The 27,837-nt window shown below is 43.1% G+C and overlaps 1 protein-coding gene across 2 annotated transcripts; it reads right to left on the bottom strand.

Annotated features, from left to right (window-relative positions):
* LOC141074256 (uncharacterized) lies at positions 1-27,837 on the bottom strand. Of its 2 annotated transcripts, none has more exons than XM_073561875.1 (7): positions 27,549-27,837; positions 26,231-26,334; positions 23,976-24,155; positions 3,501-3,576; positions 3,297-3,394; positions 3,108-3,216; positions 1-2,368 (listed from the first exon to the last, which is right to left on the bottom strand). In XM_073561875.1, the coding sequence occupies exons 2-7, from the start codon at positions 26,306-26,308 to the stop codon at positions 1,578-1,580; spliced, it is 1,332 nt and encodes a 443-aa protein (XP_073417976.1). In that variant the 5' UTR covers positions 26,309-26,334; positions 27,549-27,837; the 3' UTR covers positions 1-1,577. The 2 variants fall into 2 exon arrangements, with proteins under 2 accessions (XP_073417976.1, XP_073417975.1); XM_073561874.1 differs by having other exon boundaries at positions 26,231-26,385; positions 27,549-27,835.

The following is a 27,837-nucleotide window of genomic DNA, read 5'->3' as shown; positions in this document are numbered from 1 at the left end:
TTATGACATAACTTTTATTCAAAAATCAAAATTAAATAACCTGTATATCATACAAAAATTATTTTAATATGTCTAATATCTATAACACATAATAAACATGTCCTTCTTTAAGAGTATTATGTCATAAGACCAAGTGAGAGGTCTTCCTGATGTTAATATGGTGATGAGTGCCTTTACCAATACTCGCCTAGACATATCCAGGCAATAGTATGAATACAGTACGGAGAAAAACGCCTCCGGTTTAGCACTTGTTGCTCTGGGCCTATGTACTGCCCCCTCTAGCTTTGCTATTGGCGGAGTGAGCCAAGCCCCTGATGTATGCGTCATGGGGGCATCCTGCCCAGCTGCAATCGATTGATTCACTTGGCATATTGTTGTTATAGACACATAAATAGAGTAGAATCCACTACATATTGATTTTATGTCATGGTGTCTCTGACTTTGTCAGTGTGTCTCCTCATGAGTTGCTCAAACAGACCCACAAAACGCGTCAAGACGGAGACATTATTTTAATATAGTTCATTTGGGGATAGATTTTGTTAAATGAAAAAAGGAATAATAAAAGTTAGGTTTTAACACCCCTTCATTAGCAGGGTGCATAACTTTGGAACGGAGGGGCTCAGAAGGAAAATAAAAATGTTTCTAGAATCAACGGAGTAGCATCAGTTGGAGGAGATACTTAGGTCTTCTTGAAAGGGGTTGCCCGATCTTCTGATGGAAGTCTGCAGTGACTTTATGCAGACTTCTGCATCCTTACTGTGTGAGCAACGCTCGCTGTCAGGATTCTCCGATATTACCGGTGATAGTAGACAGTCATGTGACCACAAGCATACAGTTTGCATAATTCCAGACAATACGAGCCGTAATTCCCTTCTATTTAGTGGGGTTGAGCACAACTAGTCAACATGTGACCACATGCATGCAAATCGAATACCTGTGGTCATGTGACCGCCCACTCTCACTGGTAATACTGGAGAATCCTGACACATGCAGTGGGCAAGCTGTAAGGATTCAGAAGTCTGCAGTCAGAGTGACTGCAGACTTTCCTCAAAAGATTGGACAACCCCTTTAAGGAGATACTTTTCTTGTAAATTCCTTAGTTACAACCAGTTTAGTCACTGATGGACAATTATTTACAGCATTTGTGTAATGTCTCTTGAGACAACCCTTTGAAGCTTGACCTCTAGTCCAAAGACAATATATACTGTGGCAATTTAATTAATACAGACTATAGTAACAATTTTACCTTTCTTTTCTAAGGACTAGCTGTAAAAATTTAAAAAAAATGAGAGTACAATGACTAGCTACCATAATAGTGGACGTAACAACAAGCTGGTGTATTTATCTCAAGATGAAAAGTCTTCCTAAAACCAACTCTGTGTGCATAGTGAAAGCCATTCTCAAAATGTCAAACCATATACATTTCTCACTGCTTCCTTGGTTCTCTATTCTAATGCGGTAACTTTAGTCTTCAAAGCTCCTTGGCAAATGATCCATTACAGAAAAAAAACTGGGAATGGCTTCAAATTGAGGGGGTCACTGTGATTATTATTGAGGTGTGTTCCCCAGCTGCATAGTTACGTTGCTTGTTGTCTACAAGTTTTTTGGTGATGAATGAGACGAAATTTACGAATGAAACTTTTCCCACATTTCGAACATGAAAACGGTCTCTCTCCAGTGTGAGTCTTCTCATGGAAAACTAGATCGCACTTATTACTGAAACATCTCCCACATTCCAAACACGGGAATGGCTTCTCCCCTGTGTGTGTCCTCTGGTGAACGAGAAGCTGCTGTTTACGTGTAAAGCATTTGCCGCACTCAGAGCATGGAAATGGCTTCTCTCCTGTGTGGATTAGCTGATGATAGAAAAGGTTAGATTTACCTGAAAAACGTTTGCCACATTCAATGCATGAAAAAGGTCTCTCTCCAGTGTGTGTCTTCTTATGCTTGACCAGATCACTTTTCGTTTTGAAGCACTTTCCACACTCGGGGCAAGGGAACGGCTTTTCGCCTGTATGAATAATCTGATGACGGACCAAATTTGATTTCTTGGTAAAACATTTTCCACAGGCAGAGCATGAAAATGGGGTTTTACATACATCAATTGTCTCTTCTGGAACTAGACTTGAATTTTTTGTAAAACAATGAAAACATGGGAATAAGCCATTACATGTATGGGATGTGCAATTTGCATCAATATTTGTTGTATCGGGTCCACTTCTCTTGTGGCCAGAACTATCACATAGTACATCTGGTCCACTCAGAGCCTGATTTTCCTTAACCACTGCAATGTCTTTTTCTTTCATATCACAAATAGCAGATAAAATTGGATCTTCCTCAGCAACAACCTTCCTATTATTTCCATCACCTACAAAATATAATACAAATTTCAGTGTGGTACAGCAATTTATACTATATAAAAGTCTATGATTTTCATCAGTGTTTAGTCAGTTTGTCCTTTTCTACAATCAGAGTTTGATCAGTTTTTCTCATTAAAAAAAAAAAAAAAAAAAACACTGATGGAGATTTTTTACTTAAATTTTCCTTCCAAACACTCAGTGACATTTTTCACAGACCCATAGACCATGATGCTTCAAAGTGTTTACGCCAGAAAACTTGTGTAAAACACTTTAAAAGTTGCTAGTTTTTTGAGCAATGTGCAGTTGTGCAAAATTGTTGTAACTTTCTATTCTCACACAACTTTCCTAGCAGCTCTGTCAAATTGGGCAGATATTGGGAATTGCCTGCCAGTCAAATTCATCAACACGTGTGGCATCTTTTACGCAGTTCTGACGAGGCACACGCTACTGAGAAGATGTGTCACTCTACTCCAAAATATTCCTTTATTAAGACTGGTGGGTACAACAAATTAAGACCACAGTCTTTCATTGGGGAATTAGATCCAGGACTTAGATAAAAAATGAACATGTCTAGGTTTTCTTTTGCAAAAACATATGAAGGTGTGAACAGCCTCCTAGACTATAATGAGTATGTGTTCTAGCCATGAACAACACACACAGAACATATACGAGAAAAAGGGACACCTGATTGAAGCATTATGACTGGAAAAAAAGAACAACCTTAAGGGTTTAGTAATTATTACTCACATGATGTGGTAGTAGAACGTGTCTCCTCCTTGCACTGCGCCTCACTGTTCTCAAATGCATCTTCTTCTTCCGCTAGTACTTCAACTTTAATATCAATCAAATCTTCACCCTACGTAATACACAAACACCACAATGGACTCATATGGCTATAAAGAGGATTTTAAATATCCCAACTCCATTTCATTCTACCGGAGAGTCTTGTGAGATATCTTGATCTTCCTTTGGAAGGTCCTTGGAGTAATGAGAGATGTGACATTTTTCAGGTGTATATCTGCTATTGGGACCAGCTGTAGAAAAAAAAAAAGAAAATACAGTGGTTTAATATGAATTCTATATGCGCTAGGCAGATGATTAGGATACCAATTGTAACAGGTTGTGAACATCTCCTCTTACCCTGTGATGTGAGGGATGGGTCAGTTACTATGATGTCCATGTACAGATTTCTGTTTCCTTCTAAATACTCCCAGACCTAAGTGAGAGAATATTAACATTTATTTAGGAATCTGACACAGACCATAATAAAGATATCATAGGGCCGTTTCTATGTAATCTGACAAAAAGGATACACATCAAAAAAGTGTACTCTCACACCTCTCACTATGTGAAAAAGGAAAGTGCCCCTCTGATGTAGCAGTTTCTAAAACAGCTATGGGGGGCTCATGCGTGGCTGCTGCAGAGGTGGGACTTCTCACTTCATTGTGGCATAGGCAGCTGAATACCGTGGATGAGTTTAGAAGCATTGCAACTAAGAGAATACTAGGGGCTAAAGTAAAATCAACAGTCCTACAAGCACAAGGAAATTTTTGCAGCATGCTGCTCACATGAGTGGGTTCAATTGGCTTTGGTAGGCTCTACAAAGATATGTACTCCAACTCAAAAAAATAAACAATATCTCTCTTAATTTATGCACATCTATGGTTAGATTTCCTTGCCCATGTGGATTTAATGGTTACCAACATCTGGTGAGAATTTCAGGCCAATAGCAGTCATGGCCGAAAGTGTTGCCACCCTCGAAATTGTTCTAGAAATGAAGTATTTCTCCCAGAAAATTATTGCAGTACATGTTTTGTTATACACGTTTATTTCTTTTGTGTGTATTGAAAAAAAAAAAAAAAAAACTGAGGGAAAAAAAGGGCAAATTGGACATAATTTCACATAAAACCCCCAAAATGGACTAGATGAAATTGTTGATACTCTCAACTTAATATTTGGTTGCACACCCTTTGGAATAAATAAATGCAATCAATTGCTTCCTATAACCATCCACAAGCTTCTTACATCTCTCAACTGTAATTTTGCACCACTCTTCTCTGGCAAACTGCTCTCATTTATGAAGGGTGTCTTCTCCGTACAGCAATTTTAACCCCTTAAGCCCCAAGGGTTGTTTGCACGTTCATGACCTGGCCAATTTTTACAATTCTGACCACTGTCCCTTTATGAGGTTATAACTCTGAAACGCTTCCATGGATCCCGGTGATTCTGACATTGTTTTCTCGTGACATATTGTACTTCATGTTAGTGGTAAAATTTCATTCATATAACTTGCGTTTATTTGTGAAAAAAACGGAAATTTGGCGAAAATTTTGCAAATCTCGCAATTTTCCAAATTTGAATTTTTATGCCCTTAAATCACAGAGATACAGCACACAAAAAACTTAATAAATAACATTTCCCACATGTTTACTTAACATCAGCACAATTTTGGAACCAAAATTTTTTTTTGTTAGGAAGTTATAAGGGTTAAAAATTGACCAGCGATTTCTCATTTTTGCAACAACATTTTATTTTTATGGACCACATCACATTTGAAGTCACTTTGAGGGGTCTATATGATAGAAAATAACCAAAAGTGACACCATTCTAAAAACTGCACCCCTTAAGGTGCTCAACACCACATTCAAGAAGTTTATTAACCCTTTAGGTGCGTCACAGGAATTTTTTGAATATTTAAAAAAAAAAAATGAACATTTAACTTTTTTTCACAAAAAAAAATAATTCAGGTTCAATTTTTTTTATTTTACCAAAGGTAACAGGAGAAATTGGACTGCAAAAGTTATTGTGCAATTTGTCCTGAGTACGCTGATACCTGATATGTGGGGGGAACCACTGTTTCGGCACACGCATGGCAGACCTCAGAAGGGAAGGAGCGCCGTTTGACTTTTTCAATGCAAAATTGGCTGGAATTCAGATCGGACGCCATGTCGCGTTTGGAGAGCCCCTGATGTACCTAAACAGTGGAAACCCCCCACAAGTGACCCCATTTTGGAAACTAGACCCCCCAAGGAACTTATCTAGATATGTGGTGAGAACTTTGAACCCACAAGGGCTTCACAGAAGTTTATAACGTACAGCGGTACAATTAAAAAATCATATTTTTTCCACAAAAATGATCTTTTCACCCCCAATTTTTATTTTTCCAAGGGTAACAGGACCCTAAAAGTTATTGTGCAATTTGTCCTGAGTACACTGATACTCCATATGTGGGTGTAAATGACTATTTGGGCGCATGGCAGAGCTCGGAAGGGAAGCAGCGCCATTTGACGTTTTTGGCTGGAATTGAGATCGGACACCATGTCGCGTTTGGAAAGCCCCTGATGTACCAAAACAGTAGAAACCCCCCACAAATGACACCATTTTGGAAACTAGACCCCCCAAGGAACTTATCTAGATATGTGGTGAGCACTTTGAACATCCCAGTGCTTCACAGAAGTTTATAACGCCCGGGTGTGAAAATAAAAAAATCGTATTTTTTCCACAAACATGATCTTTTAGTCACCAATTTTTTTATTTTCCCAAGGGTACAAGGAGAAATTGGACCCCAAAAGTTGTTGTCCAACTTGTCCTGAGTACGCTGATACCTCATATGTGGGAGAAAACTACTGTATGGACACACGTCGGGGCTCGGAAGGGAAGTAGTGACGTTTTGGAATGCAGCCTTTGATGGAATGGTGTGCGGGTGTCATGTTGCTTTTGGAGAGCCCCTGATGTACCTAAACAGTGGAAACCCCCCACAAGTGACCCCATTTTGGAAACTAGACCCCCCACGGAACTTATCTAGATGTGTGGTGAGCACTTTGAACCCCCAAGTGCTTCACAGAAGTTTATAACGCCTGGGCGTGAAAATAAAAAAATCATTTTTTTCCACAAAAATGATATTTTTGCCCCCAATTTTTTATTTTCCTAAGGGTAACAGGAGAAATTGGACCCCAAAAGTTGTTTTGCAATTTGTCCTGAGAATGCTGATACCCTATATGTGGGGGTAAAACACTGTTTGGGCGCATGGCAGAGCTTGTAAGGGAAGGAGCACCATTTGACTTTTTCAACGCAGAATTGGCTGGAATTGAGATCAGACGCCATGTTGCATTTGGAGAGCACCTGATGTGCCCAAACAGTGGAAACCCCCCAATTATAACTCCATCCCTAACCCCAACACACCCCTAACCCTAGCACTAACCCTAATGGGAAAATGGAAATACATACATTTTTTTATTTTTTTATTTTTCCCTAACTAAGGGGGTGATAACGGGGGGGTTTGATTTACTATTTATGGCGGTTTTTATATTTGGCAGCTGTCACACGCTAAAAGACGCTTTTTATTGTAAAAATAGTTTTTGCATCACCACATATTGAGAGCTATAATTTTTCCGTATTTTGACCCACCGAGTCATGTGAGGTCTTATTCTTTGCAGGACGAGTTGATGTTTTTATTGGTACCATTTTCGGGCACGTGACATTTTTTGATCGCTTTTAATGAACAAAAAACAGCGTTTCATGAATTTCTTTTTGGGGGGTGTGTTCACTCCGTTCCGTGTGCGGTAAAATTGATAAAGCGGTTTTATTCTTCGGGTCAGTACGGTTACAGCGATACCTCATTTAGGTCATTTTTTATGTTTTGTCGGTTTTATGCAATGAAAACTATTTTATATAAAAATTAATTATTTTTGCATTGCTTTATTCTGCGAGCTATAACTTTTTTATTTTTTTGCGGATGATGCTGTATGGCGGCTCGTTTTTTGCGGGACAGGCTGACGTTTTCAGCAGTACCATGGATATTTATATGCGTCTTTTTGATCGTGCGTTCTTGCACTTTTTGTTCGGTGGTATGATAATAAATCATTATTTTTTGCTTCGTTTTTTATTTTTTAAGGAGTTCGCTAAAGGGGTTAACTAATGGGACAGTTTTATAGGGCGGGTCGTTACGGACGCGGCCATACCAAATATGTGTACCTTTATTGTTTGTTTGTTTTACTAATTTATTTAGCAATTTTTTTTAAATGATTTTTACATTTTTTTTTTAACTTTATTACATTGTCCCAGGTGGGACATCACTGTCCTGTGACAGATCGCTGATCTGTCACATCACAGATCACCATGACAGATCAGCGATCTGTCACAGGCACTGCTGCAGACTTCCTCATGCCTGCGCTTTGCAGGCAGTGAGGAAGTCAGTTCCCTACAGGCCCCCAAAGGTCCCATCTTGGATCCGGGGGCCTGTAGGGAAAGAGCCCCCCGCAGCAGCGCTGCACATTGCGCTGCCGTGGGGGGCTCAGGGAATCACGGAGGGAGCCCCCTCCCTGCCGATGCTTCCCTTTAACCCCCAGTACACCGCGATCGTGTTTGATCGCGGTGTACAAGGGGTTAACGTGTCGGGGGCGGTCCGTGACCGCCCCTGACACATTGTGCAGGGTGTCTGCTGTGATAATCAGCTGACACCCGGCCGCGATCAGCGGCGCTCACCATGCGAGCGCCGCTGATCGCTATGACGTACTATCCCAGGGCACATGGACGGGATAGTACGTCTCATGGCAGAAAGGGGTTAAGATCTCTCCACAGGTGATCAATGGGATTTAGATCCAGACTCATTGCTGGCCACTTCAGAAATCTCCAGCACTTTGTTTCCTTCCATTTTTGAGTGCTTCTTATAGTATGTTTGGGGCCATTGACCTTCTAGAAGACCCATGACCTAGTACTAAACCCAGCTTTCTGACACTGGGCACTGCATTGCAACACAGAATCCTTTGGTATTCTTCAGATTTCAAGATGCCTTGCATACAATCAAGACACCCAGTGACAGAGGCAGCAAAACAACCTCAAAATATCTTTGAACCTTCACTACATTTGACTGTAAATACTGTGTTCTTTTCTTTGTAGAACTCATTCTATTTTTGGTAAACAGCAGAATTATGTGCTTTATCGATAAGCTTTATCTGGGTCTTATCTGTCCACAAGACGATTTCCCAGAAGGATTTTGGCTTAGTCACGTATATTTTGTCAAACTACAGTCTAGCTTCATTATTTCTCAGGGTCAGCTGTGGAGTCCTCCTGGGTCTCCTGCCATAGCGTGTAATTTCATTCATGTCGACTGATAGTTCACGCTGACAATGATGCACACTGAGACTGCAGGACAATTTATTTAGAATTTGATTGAGCTGAATTATCCATCTGGACTATTCTGCATTGAAACCTTTCGTCAATTTTTTTCTGCTGTCCATGTCGAGGGAGACTAGCTAAAGGGCCATATGTTGGAAACATCTTGATTACAAAGAAAAACAGGAACTCAGCACTCACCCGATCCTTATTCCAACTTGAGGTTTAATCCACTACAACGATGTCATTATACATGCGGACGTGCAGGTGTCAGGGGAGTTTTTCCAAGTGAACATGAAGACCTGACAGACTATGACCATTTCACGCCTTGCTGGCGCTTCTACGGTTGAACCCGTAGAAGCGCCAGCAAGGCGTGTAACGGCCGTTGTCCATCAGGTCTTCTTGTTCACTTGAAAAACTCCCCTGACACCTGCACGTCCGCATGTATAATGACATCGTTGTAATGGATTAAACCACAAGTTGGAATAAGGATCGGGTGAGTGCTTTCTGTTTTTCTTTGTTATCTTTTATCATGTGCAACCAGCTTATGCACCACCCAGAAGAGGTCTGTTGAGGTGAATTTTAAAGGAGGAGTCAGGTTGTTTGTTGCACACGTAACACAAACATGGTGCCTGGAATAACCCTTCTACGTTTAGCAATTTCTTGATAATAAAAATACAGCAGAAAAAAAGCACCGCTTACCAGCCCAGGTCTTTGAACAAATGCACTACAAGATGCAGCCAGCCCATATAGCAAAGATGTTTCAAAACACAGGCACAAAATAATAGACAGCCACTCGCCGCATACCTACTCATGGAGAGGGTGACTGCTTTCTATACATTTGCACAATAGAGGACCGTATATGGAACTGTTCACATGCAGGTAGGCATAGTGTCTGGTTCACAGCCTATTAGTCAAGCCCCTAATATTCGATTAGGCGGGCTGCTGGCCAGCACTCTCTAAATGCATCCCAACACCCCTGTATTCAAGACCCCCTCCATGAATGGGTATGCAGTGAGTGGCTACTTAGTATTTTGCAACATCTTTGCTATATGGACTGGCTGCATCCTGTAGTGATTTTGTTCAAAGACTTGGGCAGGTATGCGGAGCTGCCCTTTTTTGTTGTATTTTTTGGAGGATTTTCTGTCCTCTTTTGTGGCTTTGCTATTAGTTTAATATCTTGATTATGTTGCGAGCTGTTGACAAAGGAACATCAAGATCTCTGGAGATGGACATGGAACCTTTAAATTGTTGCTATAGTTCAACAATTTTGGTTCTCAAATCCTCAGACAGTTCTCTTCTCCTTCTGTTCTGCATGCTTAGCGCTGCACACACAGGCAAACAATGCAAAGGTTGGGTTAACTTCTCCCCTTTTTATCTGGCTTCAGGTTCAATTTTCACATTGCTCACACTTATTACTTGCCACAGGTGCATTTGAACAAGCATCACATGCTTGAAACAAAGTTGTTTACTAATGATGAGCGAGTGTGCTCGGATAAGTTGTGATCTGAGCATGCTCATGTCCTAATGGAGTATTTCGGCGTGCTCGAAAAATATGCAAGTCGCTGCCGCTAATGCATGTCTCCCGGCTGAGCCAACAGACAACACACGGGGGGATTGTCTGCTTGTTACGCAATCCCTGCAATATAGAAATCACTAACTACTAAAATAAAATAAAAAATACAAATATAGTTATACCCATTAACCCCTTTCTGCCATATGACGTCCATGTGACCCGGGACTTAATTTCCATGGACTGGACAATACGTCATAGTTGATCAGCGGCGTTAACGGGGGAAGCGCCGCTGATCGTGGCCGGGTGTGAGCTGATTATCACAGCTGACACCCGGCACTATGTGCCAGAGACGGTCACGGACCGCCCCAGACACATTAACCCCCGGCACACTTCGATCAAACATGATCGCAGTGTTCCGGAAGCACAGGGAAGAATCGCTCAGGGAGGGGGCTCCCTGAGTGCCTCCCTGAGACCCTCTGAACAGTGCGATGTGATTGCGCTGTTCCGAGGGCCTCCTCCCTGCAGGCCCCGGGATCCAATATGGCCGTGGGGGCCTTCGGGTTCCTGCAGGGAGGCGACTTTCTCAGTGCGATCTGACACTTCACAGTGATGTCCCCCCCCCCCCCCCCCCCGAGACAATATAACAAAGTTAAATTGTCTAAAAAAAAAAAAAATCATGTATAAAAATATTTTTTATAGAAATCCTAAATAAAAAAAATCCCCTAATAATTTTTTTTGTAAATAAAAAAAAAACAGAAACAATAAAAACACATACTTAGTATCGCCACGTCCGTAACGACCCCCCCCTATAAAAATGTCCCACTAGTTAACCCCTTTAGTAAACCCCTTCAAAAAAAGGCAAAAAACAATGCTTTATCATCATACCGCCGATCAAAAAGTGCAATAACACGCGAATAAAAAGACGAATATAAATAAACACGGTACCACTGAAAACGTCATCTTGTCCTGCAAAAAACGAGCCGCCACACAGCGTAATCAGCGAAAAAATAAAAAGTTATAGCTCGTAGAATAAAACGAAGCAAAAATAATTATTTTTTATATAAAATTGTTTTTAGTGTATAAAAGAGCCAAAACATAAAAAATTATATAAATGAGGTATCGCTGTTATCGTACTGGCCCGAAGAATAAAACCGCTTTATCAACGGTGTAAATGCACCCCTCCAAAAGAAATTCATGAAATGCTGGTTTTTGTTAATTCTGCCTCACAAAAATCTAAATAAAAAGCAATAAAAAAAGTCACATGCCCGAAAATGGTACCAATAAAGACGTCAACTCGTCCCGCAAAAAATAAGACCTCACATGACTCTGGGCCAAAATATGGAAAAATGATAGCTCTCAAAATGTGGTGATGCAAAAACTATTTTCACAATAAAAATCGTCTTTTAGCGCGTGACAGCTGCCAAACATAAAAACCTGCTATAAATAGTAAATCAAACCCCCCCGTTATCACCCCTTTAGTTAGGGAAAAACAACAAAATTAAAAAAAAATTATTTCCATTTTCCCATTAGGGTTAGGGGTGTGTTAGAGCTAGGGTTAGGATTAGGGCTAGGGATGTGTTAGGGTTGGAGTTAGACTTGGGGGGTTTCCACTGTTTAGGCACATCAGGGGCTCTCCAAACACGACATGACGTCAATTCCAGCAAATTCTGCGCTGAAAAAGTCAAACGGTGCTCCTTTCCTTCCAAGCTCTGCCATGCGCCCAAACAGTGGTTTACCCTTACATATGGGGCATCAGCCTATTCAGGATCAATTGCACAACAACTTTTAGAGTCCAATTTCTCCTGTTACCCTTGGGAAAATAGAAAATTGAGGGCAAAAATATAATTTTTGAGGAAAAAAAATGATTTTTTTATTTTTATGGCTCTACGTTATAAACTTCTGTGAAGCACTTGGGGGTTCAAAGTGCTCACCACACATCTAGATAAGTTCCTTGGGGGGTCTAGTTTGCAAAATGGGGTCACTTGTGGGGGGTTTCCACAGTTTAGGCACATTAGGGGCTCTCCAAATGCGACATGACACTTGCAGACCATTCCATCAAAGTCTGCATTCCAAAACATCACTACTTCCCTTCCGAGCCCCAATGTGTGCCCATACAGTAGTTTTCTCCCACATATGGGTTATCAGCGTACTCAGGACAAATTGGACAACAACTTTTGGGGTCCAACTTTTCCTGTTACCCTTGGGAAAATAAAAAAATTGGGGACTAAAAGATCATGTTTGTGGAAAAAATACGATTTTTTATTTTCACGCCCAGGCGTTATAAACTTCTGTGAAGCACTTGGGGGTTCAAAGTGCTCACTACACATCTAGATAAGTTCCTTGGGAGGTCTAGTTTCCAAATGGGGTCACTTGTGGGGGGTTTCCACTGTTCAGGCATATCAGGGGCTCTCCAAACGCAAGATGGTGCCCAATCTCAATTTCAGATAATTTTACATTGAGAAAGTCAAATGTCGCTCCTTCCCTTTCGAGCTCTGCCATGCGCCCAAACAGTGGTTTACCCCCACATATGGGGTATCAGCGTACACAGGACAAATTGCACAATAACTTTTGGGGTCCTGTAACCTTGGGAAAATAAAAATTGGGGGTGAAAAGATCATTTTTTAGAATAAATCTGATTTTTAATTGTACGGCTGTACGTTATAAACTTCTGTGAAGCCCTTGAGGGTTCAAAGATCTCACTACACATCTAGATAAGTTCCTTGGGGGGGTATAGTTTCCAAAATGGGGTCACTTGTGGGGGGGGGGTTTCCACTGTTTACGCACATCAGGGGCTCTCCAAATGTGACATGGTGTCAAGCCAATTGTATTGAAAAAGTCAGACGGCGCTCTTTCCCTTCCGAGCTCTGCCATGCGCCCAAACAGTGGTTTACCCCCACATATGGGGTATTATCATACTCAGGACAAATTGCAAAATAACTTTTGCAGTTCAATTTCTCCTATTACCCTTGGTAAAATAAAAAAAATTGGACCTGAAGTAATTTTTTTGTGAAAAAAAGTTAAATGTTCATTTTTTTAAACATTCAAAAAATTCTTAAGAAGCACCTGAAGGTTTAATAAACTTCTTGAATGTGGTTTTGAGCACCTACAGGGGTACAGTTTTTAGAATGGTGTCACTTTTGGGTATTTTCTGTCATATAGACCCCTCAAAGTGACTTCAAATGTGATGTGGTCCCTAAAAAAAATGGTGTTGTAAAAATGAGAAATCGCTGGTCAACTTTTAACCCTTATAACTTCCTAACAAAAAAAAATTTTGGTTCCAAAATTGTGCTGATGTAAACATGTGGGAAATGTTACTTAGAGTTTTTTGTGTGCCATTTCTCTGTGATTTAAGGGCATGAAAATTCAAATTTGGAAAATGGAGTAATTTTCAAAATTTTCGTCAAATTTCCGTTTTATTCATTCATATAAACGCAAGTTATATCAATGAAATTTTACCACTTTCATGAAGTACAATATGTCCCGAGAAAACAATGTCAGAATCACCGGGATCCATAGAAGTGTTCCAGAGTTATTACCTCATAAAGGGACAGTGGTCAGAATTGCAAAAATTTGCCAGGTCATTAACGTGCAAACCACCCTCGGGGGTAGAAGGGTTAATAAGTAAAGGAGAAAAAAAAAAATACACATACAGTATTTGGCATCGCTGCATCTTGAACTACCTGACCTATAAAACTGTAACACTAATTAACCCTTTCAGTGACGACCGTAAAAAAAAACCCACGAGGCAAAAACTATGCTTTTTAATTAAATAAAAAAGCGAGTTTTAGTGCGTGACAGAAGCCAAAGAGAAAAAATAAATAAATATGCCTCATTGTAGTGAATGGATCCTTCGAAGATTTCATCTGAATCACGTCATTCGGAGATTTAGATGTAAACCCTGATGTAAGTGCTCAGCGTAGAGCGCCGGATAATTGTGATCAGAAATGTTGTGTAAAATGTTCCCAATAAAGCCTTCAATCCACAAAAAAGCAAGTCCCCACTCAAATCTGTCATCTGTTAATGGAAATATAGGGGGTTTCCACATTACTGGTAGCACAAAGGCTCTGGAAAAACGCTATAGCTCCTCGCCCCACCCCAAAAAAAAATAATCCAGCTAATTCTGTGCTCCCAAATCCAAATGCCCCTCTCCCTACTGAGCCCCAGTGTGCCTAAACCACATTTAGCGTCCACATATTTGGCATTTCTGTAACAATGAGCCTAATTTACGAGTGTCTACAAAAGCATGAGCTGGGCATAACATACTGGGAACTACAAGGTACTGGTCACTATAAGGTACTGGTCACTTCAACAGCAGTTTGCAATTTTCACTCCACAACATACACTGCTCGTTGCTTCTGGAAAACAGAAGTAGAAAATATAAACGGATGGCATTCGTTCGATTTCATCGCAAGTGAGAATGAGCCCTAAGAGTCATTACCAAAAACCACTGTACAAAGAATATTATAACTAACAAACAGTGACCATAAAGCTGTAGACACCATTCACCGGCGCACAGCATGCTTTATAAGTGATTACACTACAGGTAAATTCAGTGACTCACAGGTGATATTCTCTCTGAAGTTACTGACTTTCATTATCTTCTCCAGTTGTCCAGATTGCCATGAAGACTTCTTCCATCCATGTCTCACATTTGCAGAATGAAACACATTCATCTTTGGCCAATTGATTTTCCAGCAGCCTCTCATTTTTCCCCCAACTATACACAAACTCCATAGTGATGAAACCCTTTCTGCCTTCACACAGTAATAAAGCACCCTATATATCCACAGACGGTGGCTGTGCCGAAAAAAGCATTGGGGTTGGTGGCGTTCCAGGAGCAGCAGACTCTACTGGTAAGGCCCCTTTCACATATCAGTTTTTTGCCATCAGTCGTAATCCGTCAAATTTTGAAAAAAAAAATGGATCCGGCGACTGATGCCGCCGGATCGTTTTTCTTCTCATAGACTTGTATCAGCAACGGATTGCGAAGGATGGCCTCACGTTTCATCCGTCGTTCACTGGATACGTCGGAAATTCTCTGTCCGGCGGCCGGAGACGATGCACATAGGAACATTTTTTGTCTCCATCGAAAAGTCGGACAGCGACGGATCCCGTCGCCATCTGCTAGAATGGACGAATATGAGCGATGGAACCATCGTAGTTCGTCACATGCCAGAATCTGGCGACAGATTCCGTTTTTTTAACTGAGCATGCTCAGTTTACCTCTAGTCACTGGTGTCAGCTGATGGGACAACTGATCCCATCATCTGACAACCTACTACCATGAATTGTAGTGAAAGCAGGAGCGGCGGATGGGAGTATTCATCTGCCACTCCTGCGCTGAATATAAATAAATAATAATAAAAAAAATGGTGTGGGTCTCCCCGTTTTTGATAATCAGACAGATTAAACTCACAGCTGGGGGCTGCAACCCTCAGCTGTCAGCTTCAGTAAGGCTAGTTCCCATGCTTTTTTTTTTAAATTATTTAAATAATTTTAAAAAAACGGTGTGGGGTCCCCCCCATTTTTGACAACCAGCCTTGCTAAAGCAGACAGCTGGGGGCTGATATTCTCAGGCTGGTAAGGGGCCATTGATCTTGGCCCCCCACAGCCTAAAGATAGCAGCCTGCAGCTGTCCAGAAAAGGCGTATCTATTAGATGCGCCAATTCTGGCGCTTTGCCCTGCTCTTCCCACATGCCCTGTAGCGGTGGCAAGTGGGGTAATAAGGGGATAATGTCACTTTGCTATTGAAAGGTGACATTAAGGCTGGTTAATAATGGAGAGGTGTCAATAAGACACCTATCCATTATTAATTCTATAGTAGTAAAGGGTTAAAAAGACACAGACATCAAACATTTTTCAAGAAATAATTACACAAAGTTTTTGACCAAATTTATTATGCTGCTAGTCCAAAAAAAGCCCTTGTTCTGTATAAAAAAATGAAATAAAAAACAATAATATATATACCTTTCCGCTGTTCAGTCAGGTTCCCCGCTGCAATCCATCACAAGGGGTTAACTAGTTTACAATGGGGACCGATGCTAATGCTACCGGCCCCGCTGGAAACCACTGCTGAATGAATGACTTAATCTCTGCGCAGCCTCCCTGGCTGACAGATGAACTAATAAGCGTCGGAAAGTTTCTGAACTTTTTCCCACGCTCCTGGGTTCACCTCGGGTCAGCCAGGGACTCCGCGCAGCCTCACTGACTACCGCTGATGTCACTGAGACTGGGCGGAGTCCCTGGCTAACCTGAAGTGAACTTGATAGTGTGGGAAAGTTTCTCAACTTTTTCCCACGCTGTCAGATCACCTCTGGTCAGCTGGGGACTCCGCGCAACCTCAGTGACGTCAGTGAGGCTGCGAGGAGTTCCCTGCTGACCTGAGGTGAACTGACAGCATGGGAAAAGGTTCAGAAACTTTTCCAAGCCTATTAGTTCATCTCCGGTCAGCCGGGGAGGCTGCGCAGAGATGAAGTCATTCATTCGGCAGTGGTTTACAGAGGGGCCGGGAGCATTAGCACTGGTCCCCGTTGTAAACTAGTTAACCCCTTGTGATGGACTGCAGCGGGGAACCTGACTGAACAGTGGAGATGTATATTGTTGTTTTTTTATTTTATTTTTTTTTTACAGAACAAGGGCTTTTTTGGATTAGCAGAATAATAAATTTGGTTGAAAACATTTTTGTGATTATTTAATTAAAAAAAAATTTAATTAATGTGTGTGTCTTTTTTTTTAACCCTTTACTATTCTAGGGTTAATAATGGAGAGGTGTCTTATTGACACCTCTCCATTATTAACCGGGCTTAATGTCACCTTACAATAGCAATAGACACCGCTACACGGCAATGGGAAGAGAGGTTGCAAGTGCCAGAATTGGTGCATCTCTAAGATGTGCCATTTCTGGGGTGGCTGAGGGCTGGTATTTGTAGCCGGGTAGGGCCAATATCCATGGTCCCTTCCTAAGCTATGAATATCAGTCTGCAGCTATCTGCGTAGCCTTTCTGGCTATAAAATATAGGGGGACCACGTCATTTTTTTGGGGGGGTCCCCCTATTGTAATAGCCAGTAAAGGCTATGTAGACAGCTGCGGGCTGATATTCATAGCCTGGGAAGGGGCCATGGGTTTTACCCCCTTCCCAGGCTACAAATATTGGCCCCCGGCTTTCCCCCTCTGGCACAGAAAATTGCGCTGGAGCCCACGCCATTTTTTTCCGTTTTTTTTTTTAAATAAAAAATATTGTTTATTAACCCCTTCCCGACCAATGACGCCACAAAGGCGTCATGAAAACCAATGCCATTATGACCAGTGACGTCTATGTGACGTCATGACTTTAAAGCCCCCCTGCGGGTCGGGTGACCGGGGTCACTGAAAGGTCACCCGACCCGCACACAGAGGACCCTTCAAAGTTAACTCCAGGGGGTGTGGCTTAGCTCCTACGTGCCTACGATCGCTCTGATTGGCTGTTTCACTTTTGACAGCCAATCAGAGCGATTGTAATATTTCACCAATGAAATTTGGTGAAATATTACAATTCAGCCATGGCAGATGCTGCAATAGCATCTGCCATGGCTGGAGAAACCGATCAGCCCCCCCCCCCACCGACTGGAGGCGCAGATCGGCTGCCGCCGTCATAATCTGCTGCCCCTCCCCTCCGCTCCCCCCGCCTTCCGATCCCCCCCTCACCCTCCACGGTGCCTCCGACGTCCCTCTGGCCGTCCCGTGGTCCCGCCGTCTCCGATGATGGGCGCCGCCATCTTGGAAAATGGCGGGCGCATGCGCAGTGCACCCACTCGAATCTGCTACGCTGCAGATTCATTCATTTATTTTGATCACTGTGATAAAGTCTCACAGTGATCAAAATAAAAAAAAAAGTAAATCACCGCCCCCCCTTATCACCCCCATATGTAGGGACGTATAATAAAATAAAGAAAATACTTTTTTTTTATTTTTCCATTAGGGTTAGGGCTAGGGTTAGAAATAGGGTTAGGGTTGGAATTAGGGTTAGGGTTGGAATTAGGGTTAGGATTAGGGGTGTATTGGGGTTAGGGTTGTGGTTAGGGTTGGGATTAGGGTTAGGGCTGTGGTTAGGGGTGTGTTGGTGTTAGGGTTGGAGATAGAATTGAGGGGTTCCCACTGTTTAGGCACATCAGGGGGTCTCCAAATGCGACATGGCGCCACCATTTATTCCAGCCAATTTTGCGTTCAAAAAGTCAAATGCGTTCCCTCCATTTCGAGCCCCGACGTGTGCCCAAACAGTGGTTTACCCCCACATATGAGGTATCAGCGTACTCCGGAAAAATTTCACAACATCTTTGGGGGTCTAATTTCTCCTGTTACCCTTGGGAAAATAAAAAATAGTGGGCTAAAAATCATTTTTTGAGGAAGAAAATTTTTTTTTATTTTCACGGTTCTGCGTTATAAAACTTCTGCGATGCACTTGGGAGGTCAAAGTGCTCACCACACATCTAGATTAGTTCCTTGGGTGGTCTAGCTTCCAAAATGGGGTCACTTGTGGAGGGTTTCCACTGTTTAGGTACATCAGGGGCTCTGCAAACATAACATGATGCATGCAGAACATTCCATCAAGTCGGCATTTCAAAACGTCACTACTTCCCTTCCAAGCCCCGACGTGTGCCCAAACGTGGTTCCTCCCCACATATGGGGTACCAGCGTACTCAGGACAAACTGGACAACTTTTGGGGTCCAATTTCTCCTGTTACCATTGTGAAAATAAAAAATAGCGCACTAAAAATTCATTTTTTGAGGAATAAAAAAATATTTTTATTTTCACGGATCCGCGTTATAAACTTCTGTGAAGCATCTGGGGGTTCAAAGTGCTCTCTATGCATCTAGATAAGTTCCTTAGGGGGTGTAGCTTCCAAAATGGGGTCATTTATGGGGGAGCTCCAATGTTTAGGCACACAGGGACTCTCCAAACACGACATGGTGTCCGCTAACGATTGGAGCTAATTTTCCATTCAAAAAGTCAAATGACGCTCCTTGCCTTCTGAGCCCTGCCGTGCGCCCAAACAGTGGTTCCCCCCAACATATGGGGTACCAGCGTACTTAGGACAAACTGGACAACAACTTTTGGGATCCAATTTATCCTGTTAGCCTTGGGAAAATAAAAAATAGCGGGCTAAAAAATCATTTTTGAGGAAAAATTATTTTTTTTTTTTTAATGGCTCTGCGTTATAAACTTCTGTGAAGCACTTGGGGGTTCAAAGTTCTCACTACACATCTAGATAAGCTCCTTGGGGGTTCTAGTTTCCAAAATGGGGTCACTTGTGGGGGGTTTCTACTGTTTAGGCACATCAGGGGCTCTGCAAACGCAACATGATGCCCACAGAACATTCCATCAAACTCTGCATTCCAAAATGGCGGTCTTTCCCTTCTGAGCTCTCCCATGCTTCCAAACAGTGGTTCCCCCCCACATTTGGGGTATCTGTGTACTCAGAACAAATTGCACAACAACTTTTGTGGTCCAATTTCTCCTGTTACCCTTGTGAAAATAAAAAGTAGCGGGCTAAAAAATCATTTTAGAGGAAAAAAAATGATTTTTTTTATTTTCACTGCTCTGCGTTATAAACTTCTGTGAAGCACTTGGGGGTTCAAAGTGCTCACTACACATCTAGATAAGTTCCTTTGGGGGTCTAGTTTCCAAAATGGGGTTACTTGTGGGGGAGCTCCAATGTTTAGGCACAAAGGAGGTCTCCAAACGCGACATGGTGTCCGCTAACGATTGGAGCTAATTTTCCATTCAAAAAGTCAAATGGCGCTCCTTCCCTTCCGGGCCCTGCCATGCACCCAAACAGTGGTTTATGACCACATATGAGGTATCGTGTACTCAGGAGAAATTGCCCAACAAATTTTAGGATCCATTTTATCCTGCTGCCCATGTGAAAATGAAAACACTGAGGCTAAAAGAAAATTTTTGTGAAAAAAAAAGGCCTTTTTTTTTACGGATCAATTTGTGAAGCACCTGGGGGTTCAAAGTGCTCATTATGCATCTAGATAAGTTCCTTGGAGGGTCTAGTTTCCAAAATGGGGTCACTTTTGGGGGTGCTCCAATGTTTAGGCGCACAGGGGCTCTCCAAACGCGGCATGGCAACTGCTAAATATTCCAGCATATTTTCCATTCAAAAAGTCAAATGGTGCTCCTTCCCTTCTGGGCCCTGCCGTGCGCCCAAACAGTGGTTTATGACCACATATGAGGTATCGGTGTACTCAGGAGAAATTGCCCAACAAATTTTAGGATCCATTTTATCCTGTTGCCCATGTGAAAATGAAATAACTGAGGCTAAAAGAAAATTTTTGTTGGAAAAATTAAAATATACATTTTTTTCCTTCCACGTTGCTTTAGTTCCTGTCAAGCACCTGAAGGGTTAATAATCTTCTTGAGCATAGTTTTGAGTAGCTTGAGGGGAGCAGTTTTTAGAATGGTGTCACTTTTGGGTATTTTCTGCCATATAGACCCCTGAAAGTGACTTCAAATGTCAGGTGGTCCCTAAAAAAAAATGGTTTTGTAAATTTTGTTGTAAAAATGAGAAATTGCTGGTCAACTTTTTTTTAACCCTTATAACTTCCTAACAAAAAAAAAAAATTTGCTTCCAAAATTGTGCTGATGTAAAGTAGACATGTGGGAAATGTTATTTATTAACTATTTTGTGTCACATAACTCTCTGGTTTAACAGAATAAAAATTCAAAATTTGAAAATTGCGAAATGTTCAAAATTTTTGCCACATTTCCATTTTTTTCACAAAGAAACGCAAAAATTATCAACCTAAATTTACCACTTACATGAAGCCCAATATGTCACGAAAAAACAATCTCGGAATCGTTAGGATGCGTTCCCGAGTTATTACCTCATAAAGGGACACTGGTCAGAATTGCAAAAAATGGCCTGGTCATTGAGGTCAAAATAGGCTTGGTCATGAAGGGGTTAAGAAGCATTGGCCTTGCTATTATTTATCTATCTATATCTATCTATAGATATATCTATCTTTCGATATATCTATGGATATAGCTATGTATTCTTTATATCCTATATCTATCTATCTATAAATCTGTCTGTGGGTGTTCTTTAAAAACGGATCTGTCAAAAAACGAAAGAAACGGATGTGACGGATCCGACTAGCGGATGCATAAAAAAAACGGATCTGTTGCATACGTTTTTCACAATATGCGACGGATCCGTCGAGCCGACGAATTGTGACTGACGCCAAAAAAGTGATATGCGAAAGCAGCCTTAGACTATCCCATTAAGGCCGGAGTCACATTTGCATTAAATACAGATGAGTGCTATGCGATAAAACATCACATAGAACTTGGACCATTATTCATCTACTAGATGGTGGCCCGATTCTAACGCATCGGGTATTCTAGAATATGTATGTAGTATATTTATGAAGATGTAATAATAATGCAACAATGCCTCCCCAACCCTGATATGCATGGTCCTTTCACCCCCCTATCCTGGTATGCATGGTACCCCTCACCCCCCAATCCTGATATGCATGGTCCCCCTCACCACCCCTTTCCTGGTATGCATGGTCCCCCTCACCACCCCTTTCCTGGTATGCATGGTCCCCCTCACCACCCCTTTCCTGGTATGCATGGTCCCCCTCACCACCCCTTTCCTGGTATGCACGGTCCCCCTCACCACCCCTTTCCTGGTATGCACGGTCCCCCTCACCACCCCTTTCCTGGTATGCACGGTCCCCCTCACCACCCCTTTCCTGGTATGCACGGTCCCCCTCACCACCCCTTTCCTGGTATGCACGGTCCCCCTCACCCCCCTTTCCTGGTATGCATGGTCCCCCTCACCCCCCTTTCCTGGTATGCATGGTAACCCTCACCCCCCTTTCCTGGTATGCATGGTCCCCCTCACCCCCCTTTCTTGGTATGCATGGTCCCCCTCACCCCCCTTTCCTGGTATGCATGGTCCCCCTCACCCCCCTTTCCTGGCATGCATGGTCCCCTCACCCCCCTTTGCTGGTATGCATGGTCCCCCTCACCCCCACTATCCTGGTATGCATGGTCGCCCTCACCCCTCTTATCCTGGTATACATGATCCCCTCACCCTCCCTTTCCTGGTATGCATGGTCCCCTCACCCCCCTTTCCTGGTATGCATGTTACCCTCACCCCCCTTTCCTGTTATGCATGGTCCCCCTCGCCCCCCTTTCTGGGTATGAATGGTCCCCTCACCCCCCTTTCCTGGTATGCATGTTACCCTCACCCCCCTTTCCTGTTATGCATGGTCCCCCTCGCCCCCCTTTCTGGGTATGAATGGTCCCCTCACCCCCCTTTCCTGGCATGCATGGTCCCCTCACCCCCCTTTCCTGGTATGCATGTTACCCTCACCCCCCTTTCCTGTTATGCATGGTCCCCCTCGCCCCCCTTTCTGGGTATGAATGGTCCCCTCACCCCCCTTTCCTGGTATGCATGGTCCCCTCACCCCCCTTTCCTGGTATGCATGTTACCCTCACCCCCCTTTCCTGGTATGCATGTTACCCTCACCCCCCTTTCCTGGTATGCATGTTACCCTCACCCCCCTTTCCTGGTATGCATGGTCCCCCTCGCCCCCCTTTCTGGGTATGAATGGTCCCCTCACCCCCCTTTCCTGGTATGCATGGTCCCCTCACCCCCCTTTACTGGTATGCATGGTCCCCTCACCCCTAGGACATATACAAAAAAACATATACACATACAAAAAAAACATTTATACTCACCCATCTTTCCTGTGGTCCAGCGCTGTCCCGTTCTGCCGGAGACTGGGGGAGGAGTGTGGCTCTGGCGCCGGAGTATGCGCATCTTCCGGTCCCAGTAAGGCTTAGCGCGAAGGACCAAAGATGACGTCACTCTCGCGAGGTCCGGGGGCCGTCGGAAAGTGAGTATATCACTAATTTTTATTTTAATTCTATTTTTTACAGATTTATGGTTCCCAGGGTTCGGAGGAGTCTCCGGCAATGGAGGAGATGAGGAAATTCATTTCTCCGCAGCTGTGCTCCGATCCTCTATGTGCGAGAAGCTCGGAGCACAGACGCATGACCCTCGTATCCCGCTCGCAGCAGAGCAAGAGCCGAGGGTCATTAGCGCATTGGATGCCATACGCTAGTGTGACCCCGGCCTAAGAATATATGTGCAGTAACTATTTAGCCTCACCCTAGTCATGCAGTTTCACTATGGTCATTTAGGGCTGTCAGTGTTGTACCTGACATTTATTTCTTGGTTAAACACGACATGTCAGGTGTAGTTTATGTAGAAGATTGTTGCTTCATCTTCAGGTTCCTTAGTGACTGATGCTTTCTGAAACAGTTTCTTTTCAGATCAATAAAGGTTTTTCTATTTTTATATCACCTTTTTGTTTTTTGGCCTTTTTGTGCAGGATATTTTAGTATTAGTCCTAATTCTAATATCCATGTGGTAAACATTTTCGTCCGTGGTTATACATGTAGCAGTGTCTATATATAAAATCATTAGAAGGTATGATACATCAGAGTTGTCTCTTTTAAATCGTTCCCCTTCTGTATCCCCATCTAGTAAGAATGCCCCCCTCTGTGTTCCCACCTTGTACTAATGCCCTCTCTGGGCACCCACACAGTAAAATGTCCTCTCAGTGCCACAATCCAATTACAATGCCCCATTGTGCCTCAACAATGTAACAGTCCCTATTGTGTCTCCACATAGAAATAGTGCCCCCTCTGTGTCCCCTCACAGAAATAGTGCCCACTCTATGCCTCTGGCAGGGCAGCTTTCAACTGTACCCAATTACGGGGGACACAGATACTGTTGAAAGTGATGCCAGCCCTCTAGTAAGGCCACTGACACCATTACATGCCCCTCATTCTCCCCCAATACCCTCTCCAGTGCTAGAAACTGCGTTGAGGCACCATTCACATTGTTAATAATAATAATCTTTATTTTTATTATTATTAACAATGTGAATGGTGTTACAGTATAATCTCCCAGCCATGCTCACCTCTCCAGTTAGGAGATGCACAATCTTGTTGGTAAGTTGTAAAATCTTCTGCTCATTATCATTCTCCTGCGTCATCACATGAGGAGACACTGTGATGTAGTTTTGTGCCCTGCTCCATCTTCCTGAGCTATTACCAGATGTCTCAGGTTCCTCAAATGTCTTCTTTGTAAAAATATAACCCTAAATGATAAATACACAATAAAACATTAAGCTGGGGTCAAATCTTATATCAAGTTGTGAAACACAACCTTATATTCCAGTAGTTTTATTGATATAAAGCCTATTCCTGTTTTATTAATACAAAAACATTTACTGTTCCCCTCAATCCATCACCTTACGGAACATGGCTCAATTTTACTCATCGCTGATTCCCTTGCCTCTCTGGACATGTCCCCATCTTATCACTGAATCCCTCACCTCTCTTGGAAATGTCCCCATCTTCTCACTTAATCCCTTGCCAAGGTGTCCTCATCTTATCATTGGATCCCACGCCTCTCTTACCATTGAATCCCTCACCTGTCTGGAAATATCCCTATCTTACCACTTAAACCCTCACTTCTCTAGACTTATCTTCATCCTATTATTGAATTCCTCATCCCAGTCCCCATCTCATCATTGAATCCCTTGCCTCTCTGGATGTGACCCCATCTTATTATTGAATCCTTCACCTCTTTGGATGTGTCCCTATCTTATTATTGAATCCCTCACCTCTCTGGGCATGTCCGCATCTTATCATTGCATCCCATGACTACCTGGAAATGTCCCCATCTTATTATTGAATCCCTCACCTCATTCCCCATCTTATAATTGAATCCCTCGCCTCTCTGGACGTGTCTCCGTTGAATCCCTCGCCTCTCTGGACGTGTCTCTATCTTATAATTGAATCCCTCGCCTCTCTGGATGTGTCTCTATCTTATTTTGAATCCCTCGCCTCTCTGGACGTGTCTCTATCTTATTATTGAATCCCTCACCTCTCTGGGCATGTCCGCATCTTATCATTGCATCCCATGACTACCTGGAAATGTCCCCATCTTATTATTGAATCCCTCACCTCATTCCCCATCTTATAATTGAATCCCTCGCCTCTCTGGACGTGTCTCCGTTGAATCCCTCGCCTCTCTGGACGTGTCTCTATCTTATAATTGAATCCCTCGCCTCTCTGGATGTGTCTCTATCTTATTTTGAATCCCTCGCCTCTCTGGATGTGTCTCTATCTTATTTTGAATCCCTCGCCTCTCTGGACGTGTCTCCATCTTATTTTGAATCCCTCGCCTCTCTGGATGTGTCTCAATCTTATTTTGAATCCCTCGCCTCTCTGGATGTGTCTCAATCTTATTTTGAATCCCTCGCCTCTCTGGACGTGTCTCTATCTTATTTTGAATCCCTCGCCTCTCTGGATGTGTCTCTATCTTATTTTGAATCCCTCGCCTCTCTGGATGTGTCTCTATCTTATTTTGAATCCCTCGCCTCTCTGGATGTGTCTCTATCTTATTTTGAATCCCTCGCCTCTCTGGATGTGTCTCTATCTTATAATTGAATCCCTCGCCTCTCTGGACGTGTCTCCATCTTATTTTGAATCCCTTGCCTCTCTGGACGTGTCTCCATCTTATTTTGAATCCCTCGCCTCTCTGGACGTTTCTCCATCTTATTTTGAATCCCTCGCCTCTCTGGATGTGTCCCCATCTCATCACTGAATCCCTCACCTCTTTGCACATGACCCCATCTCATCATTTAATCCCTCGCCTCATTGGACATGTCCCCATCTCATTATTGAATCCCTTCCCTCAGTCTCCATCTTATCATTGAATCCCTTGCCTCTCTGGACATGTCCCTATCTCATCATTGAATCCCTCACCTTTTTGGACATGTCCCTATCTCATCATTGAATCCCTCACCTTTTTGGATGTGTCTCCATCTCATCATTGAATCCCTTGCTTCTTTGGACATGTCCCTATCTTATTATTGAATCTCTCAACTATTTAAAGCCCCATACATTTTAGACTAATAGCCACATCCACTGATATTGATGGGTTCGGCAGTCAACTGATGTCGGATTAGCTGTGTCCAATTTTGGACTGTTAATCGCTTTATTCTAGTTGAGATAAGATGAGGCCCGACACGTCAGTCAGATACTTATTCCTAAAAAACACAGAGGTGCTCGACCAATGGAGTCTCCATGTATGGGAGAGATGGCTGTCAGCTGAATGTCTGAAGTATCATTCTGCTGACAGCCACCTAATGTGTAAATGTCTCACCTCTCCAGTCAGCAGATAGATGACCTCAAGGGTTAGATTTAATATTCTCCCAGCAATCTTGTCATTATTTATGTCCATTGTCCCAGGAACATCAGAGGTAGTGACTGTGCATGAGTAGAAGAAATTGTATCAGATTTCTAGCAGTAAGGTGGCATCTGGAAACATAAAAGGACATAATCAAGAAAAATACCAAATAAAAGAAATACTAAAGCACCACTCCAGCTATTTTTACTGCAACACTGGAGTAAAGCTACTAACAGAAACTATCTGTCCTTAGTCTCATCTTAACAGCCGCTGTCTTCACCTACTATTAGCGCTGTTCCGGTTGGTCTCCAGCAGTCTGAGACCTGCCGGATTGCTCCAGTGTTTGCTGGACAAGCCTGAGGTCACAGCTCCATGTAAGTCTATGAGAGCCAGAACGAGGGTCCCACAGACTTACACTGAGAGCTTGTGACTTGCGGTCAGTCAGGAGTCACAAGATGGCGGCGCAGGACTGGAGCGGCACTTTAGACGGTGGTTGGTGAGTATAATGCTAAGGTCAGGGACCTCTGGAGTGGTGATTTAAGACCTAAGACAGGAATCTAAAAAATGTTAAAAAAATAATCAATATGTCTTTAAATACTGTACTGTATAACACCAACAGTCTACCCTTTCCTATGACTCTTGAAGATGATTTGGCAGCACATTAGCCTTACAGCAGGGGGTGCCAAGTGGTGGTGGGTGGCCAGGCCCCATTACTAGGTAGCCCGTCTCACTCCGCTAGAAGTTCTATTCCCCTCTGGCCAATAGTAAATGATACAAGTCTAGTCTGATGTTACTGTGACAGACACACAAGCAATCACTGTGACAGAACCAGGCCTGGTGTACCGGTACGTGCCGTCACCACAGAGGGGAGCCACCTCGCAGCTGCATTATACAGGAAGCCAGTGGGGTCCAGCATTAGGCTCGGGCACATGATCCGTGGCCGGCGTCAGTATACAGCGTTTATCTTCTGCAGGCCCCTTATAGCCACACTACACAGATATTTACCACAGTACGCAGAGGGGCAATCAATGATGGGCACTAACACTGCACATAGGGAGTGTCACCCAGCTTTCTGCAGATCCTGAATGGCAATTCTAGCCATTACACTCAGTCTGTAGGTACCAAGCAGAACAGTGAGGTGTGACCGAGGCCAATGCAGTTATTTTTGCTAGTGTACACTGGTGTCAGTCCTATCTGCATTTATGGCATTCCATTTCGGAACAAGGAAGAGTTATAATAAAAATATCGATCTTTACCACCTGGGACTGTTTAGTGTCAAAGCTAGCATACATACCGAGCAATGAGACCCCAAAACTGCCACCACAGGTGGGCGATCAGGTACCGGGTATCTGGGCTCTGTCACTGGGGTACGGCAGCACAGGAACACAGCAGATGGGCAGGAATGGGCGTGTCCAGAATGCAGCTGGGCTATGTGCGATGACGTCACCAGAAGAGGCGGCGCCTCCCACTGTGCAGCGCTCAACCATACCAGGAAGTTGTAGTGCGCATGTGTGGAGACTGGTCCTGACAGAGGCGCTACATATGAGGTCCGTACAGCAGCTCCGTTGTAGCCAGGAGATTCC

This window comes from Dendrobates tinctorius, unplaced genomic scaffold (genome assembly GCF_039654945.1).
Source record: "Dendrobates tinctorius isolate UK_male_01 unplaced genomic scaffold, ASM3965494v1 ptg000331l, whole genome shotgun sequence".
In the NCBI taxonomy this organism is placed as follows: domain Eukaryota; kingdom Metazoa; phylum Chordata; class Amphibia; order Anura; family Dendrobatidae; genus Dendrobates; species Dendrobates tinctorius.
This window is presented reverse-complemented; position numbering and strand designations above follow the sequence as displayed.

Bases quoted from the DNA above. Each gene is read 5' to 3' on its own strand.
- LOC141074256 (XM_073561875.1), bottom strand. From the start codon at position 26,308: ATGGACATAAATAATGACAAGATTGCTGGGAGAATATTAAATCTAACC. The intron at 3,217-3,296 runs GTAGAATGAAAT...TGTATTACGTAG, and splicing joins ATATCTCACAAGACTCTCCG to GGTGAAGATTTGATTGATAT. The intron at 2,369-3,107 runs GTGAGTAATAAT...TATATTTTGTAG, and splicing joins ACGTTCTACTACCACATCAT to GTGATGGAAATAATAGGAAG.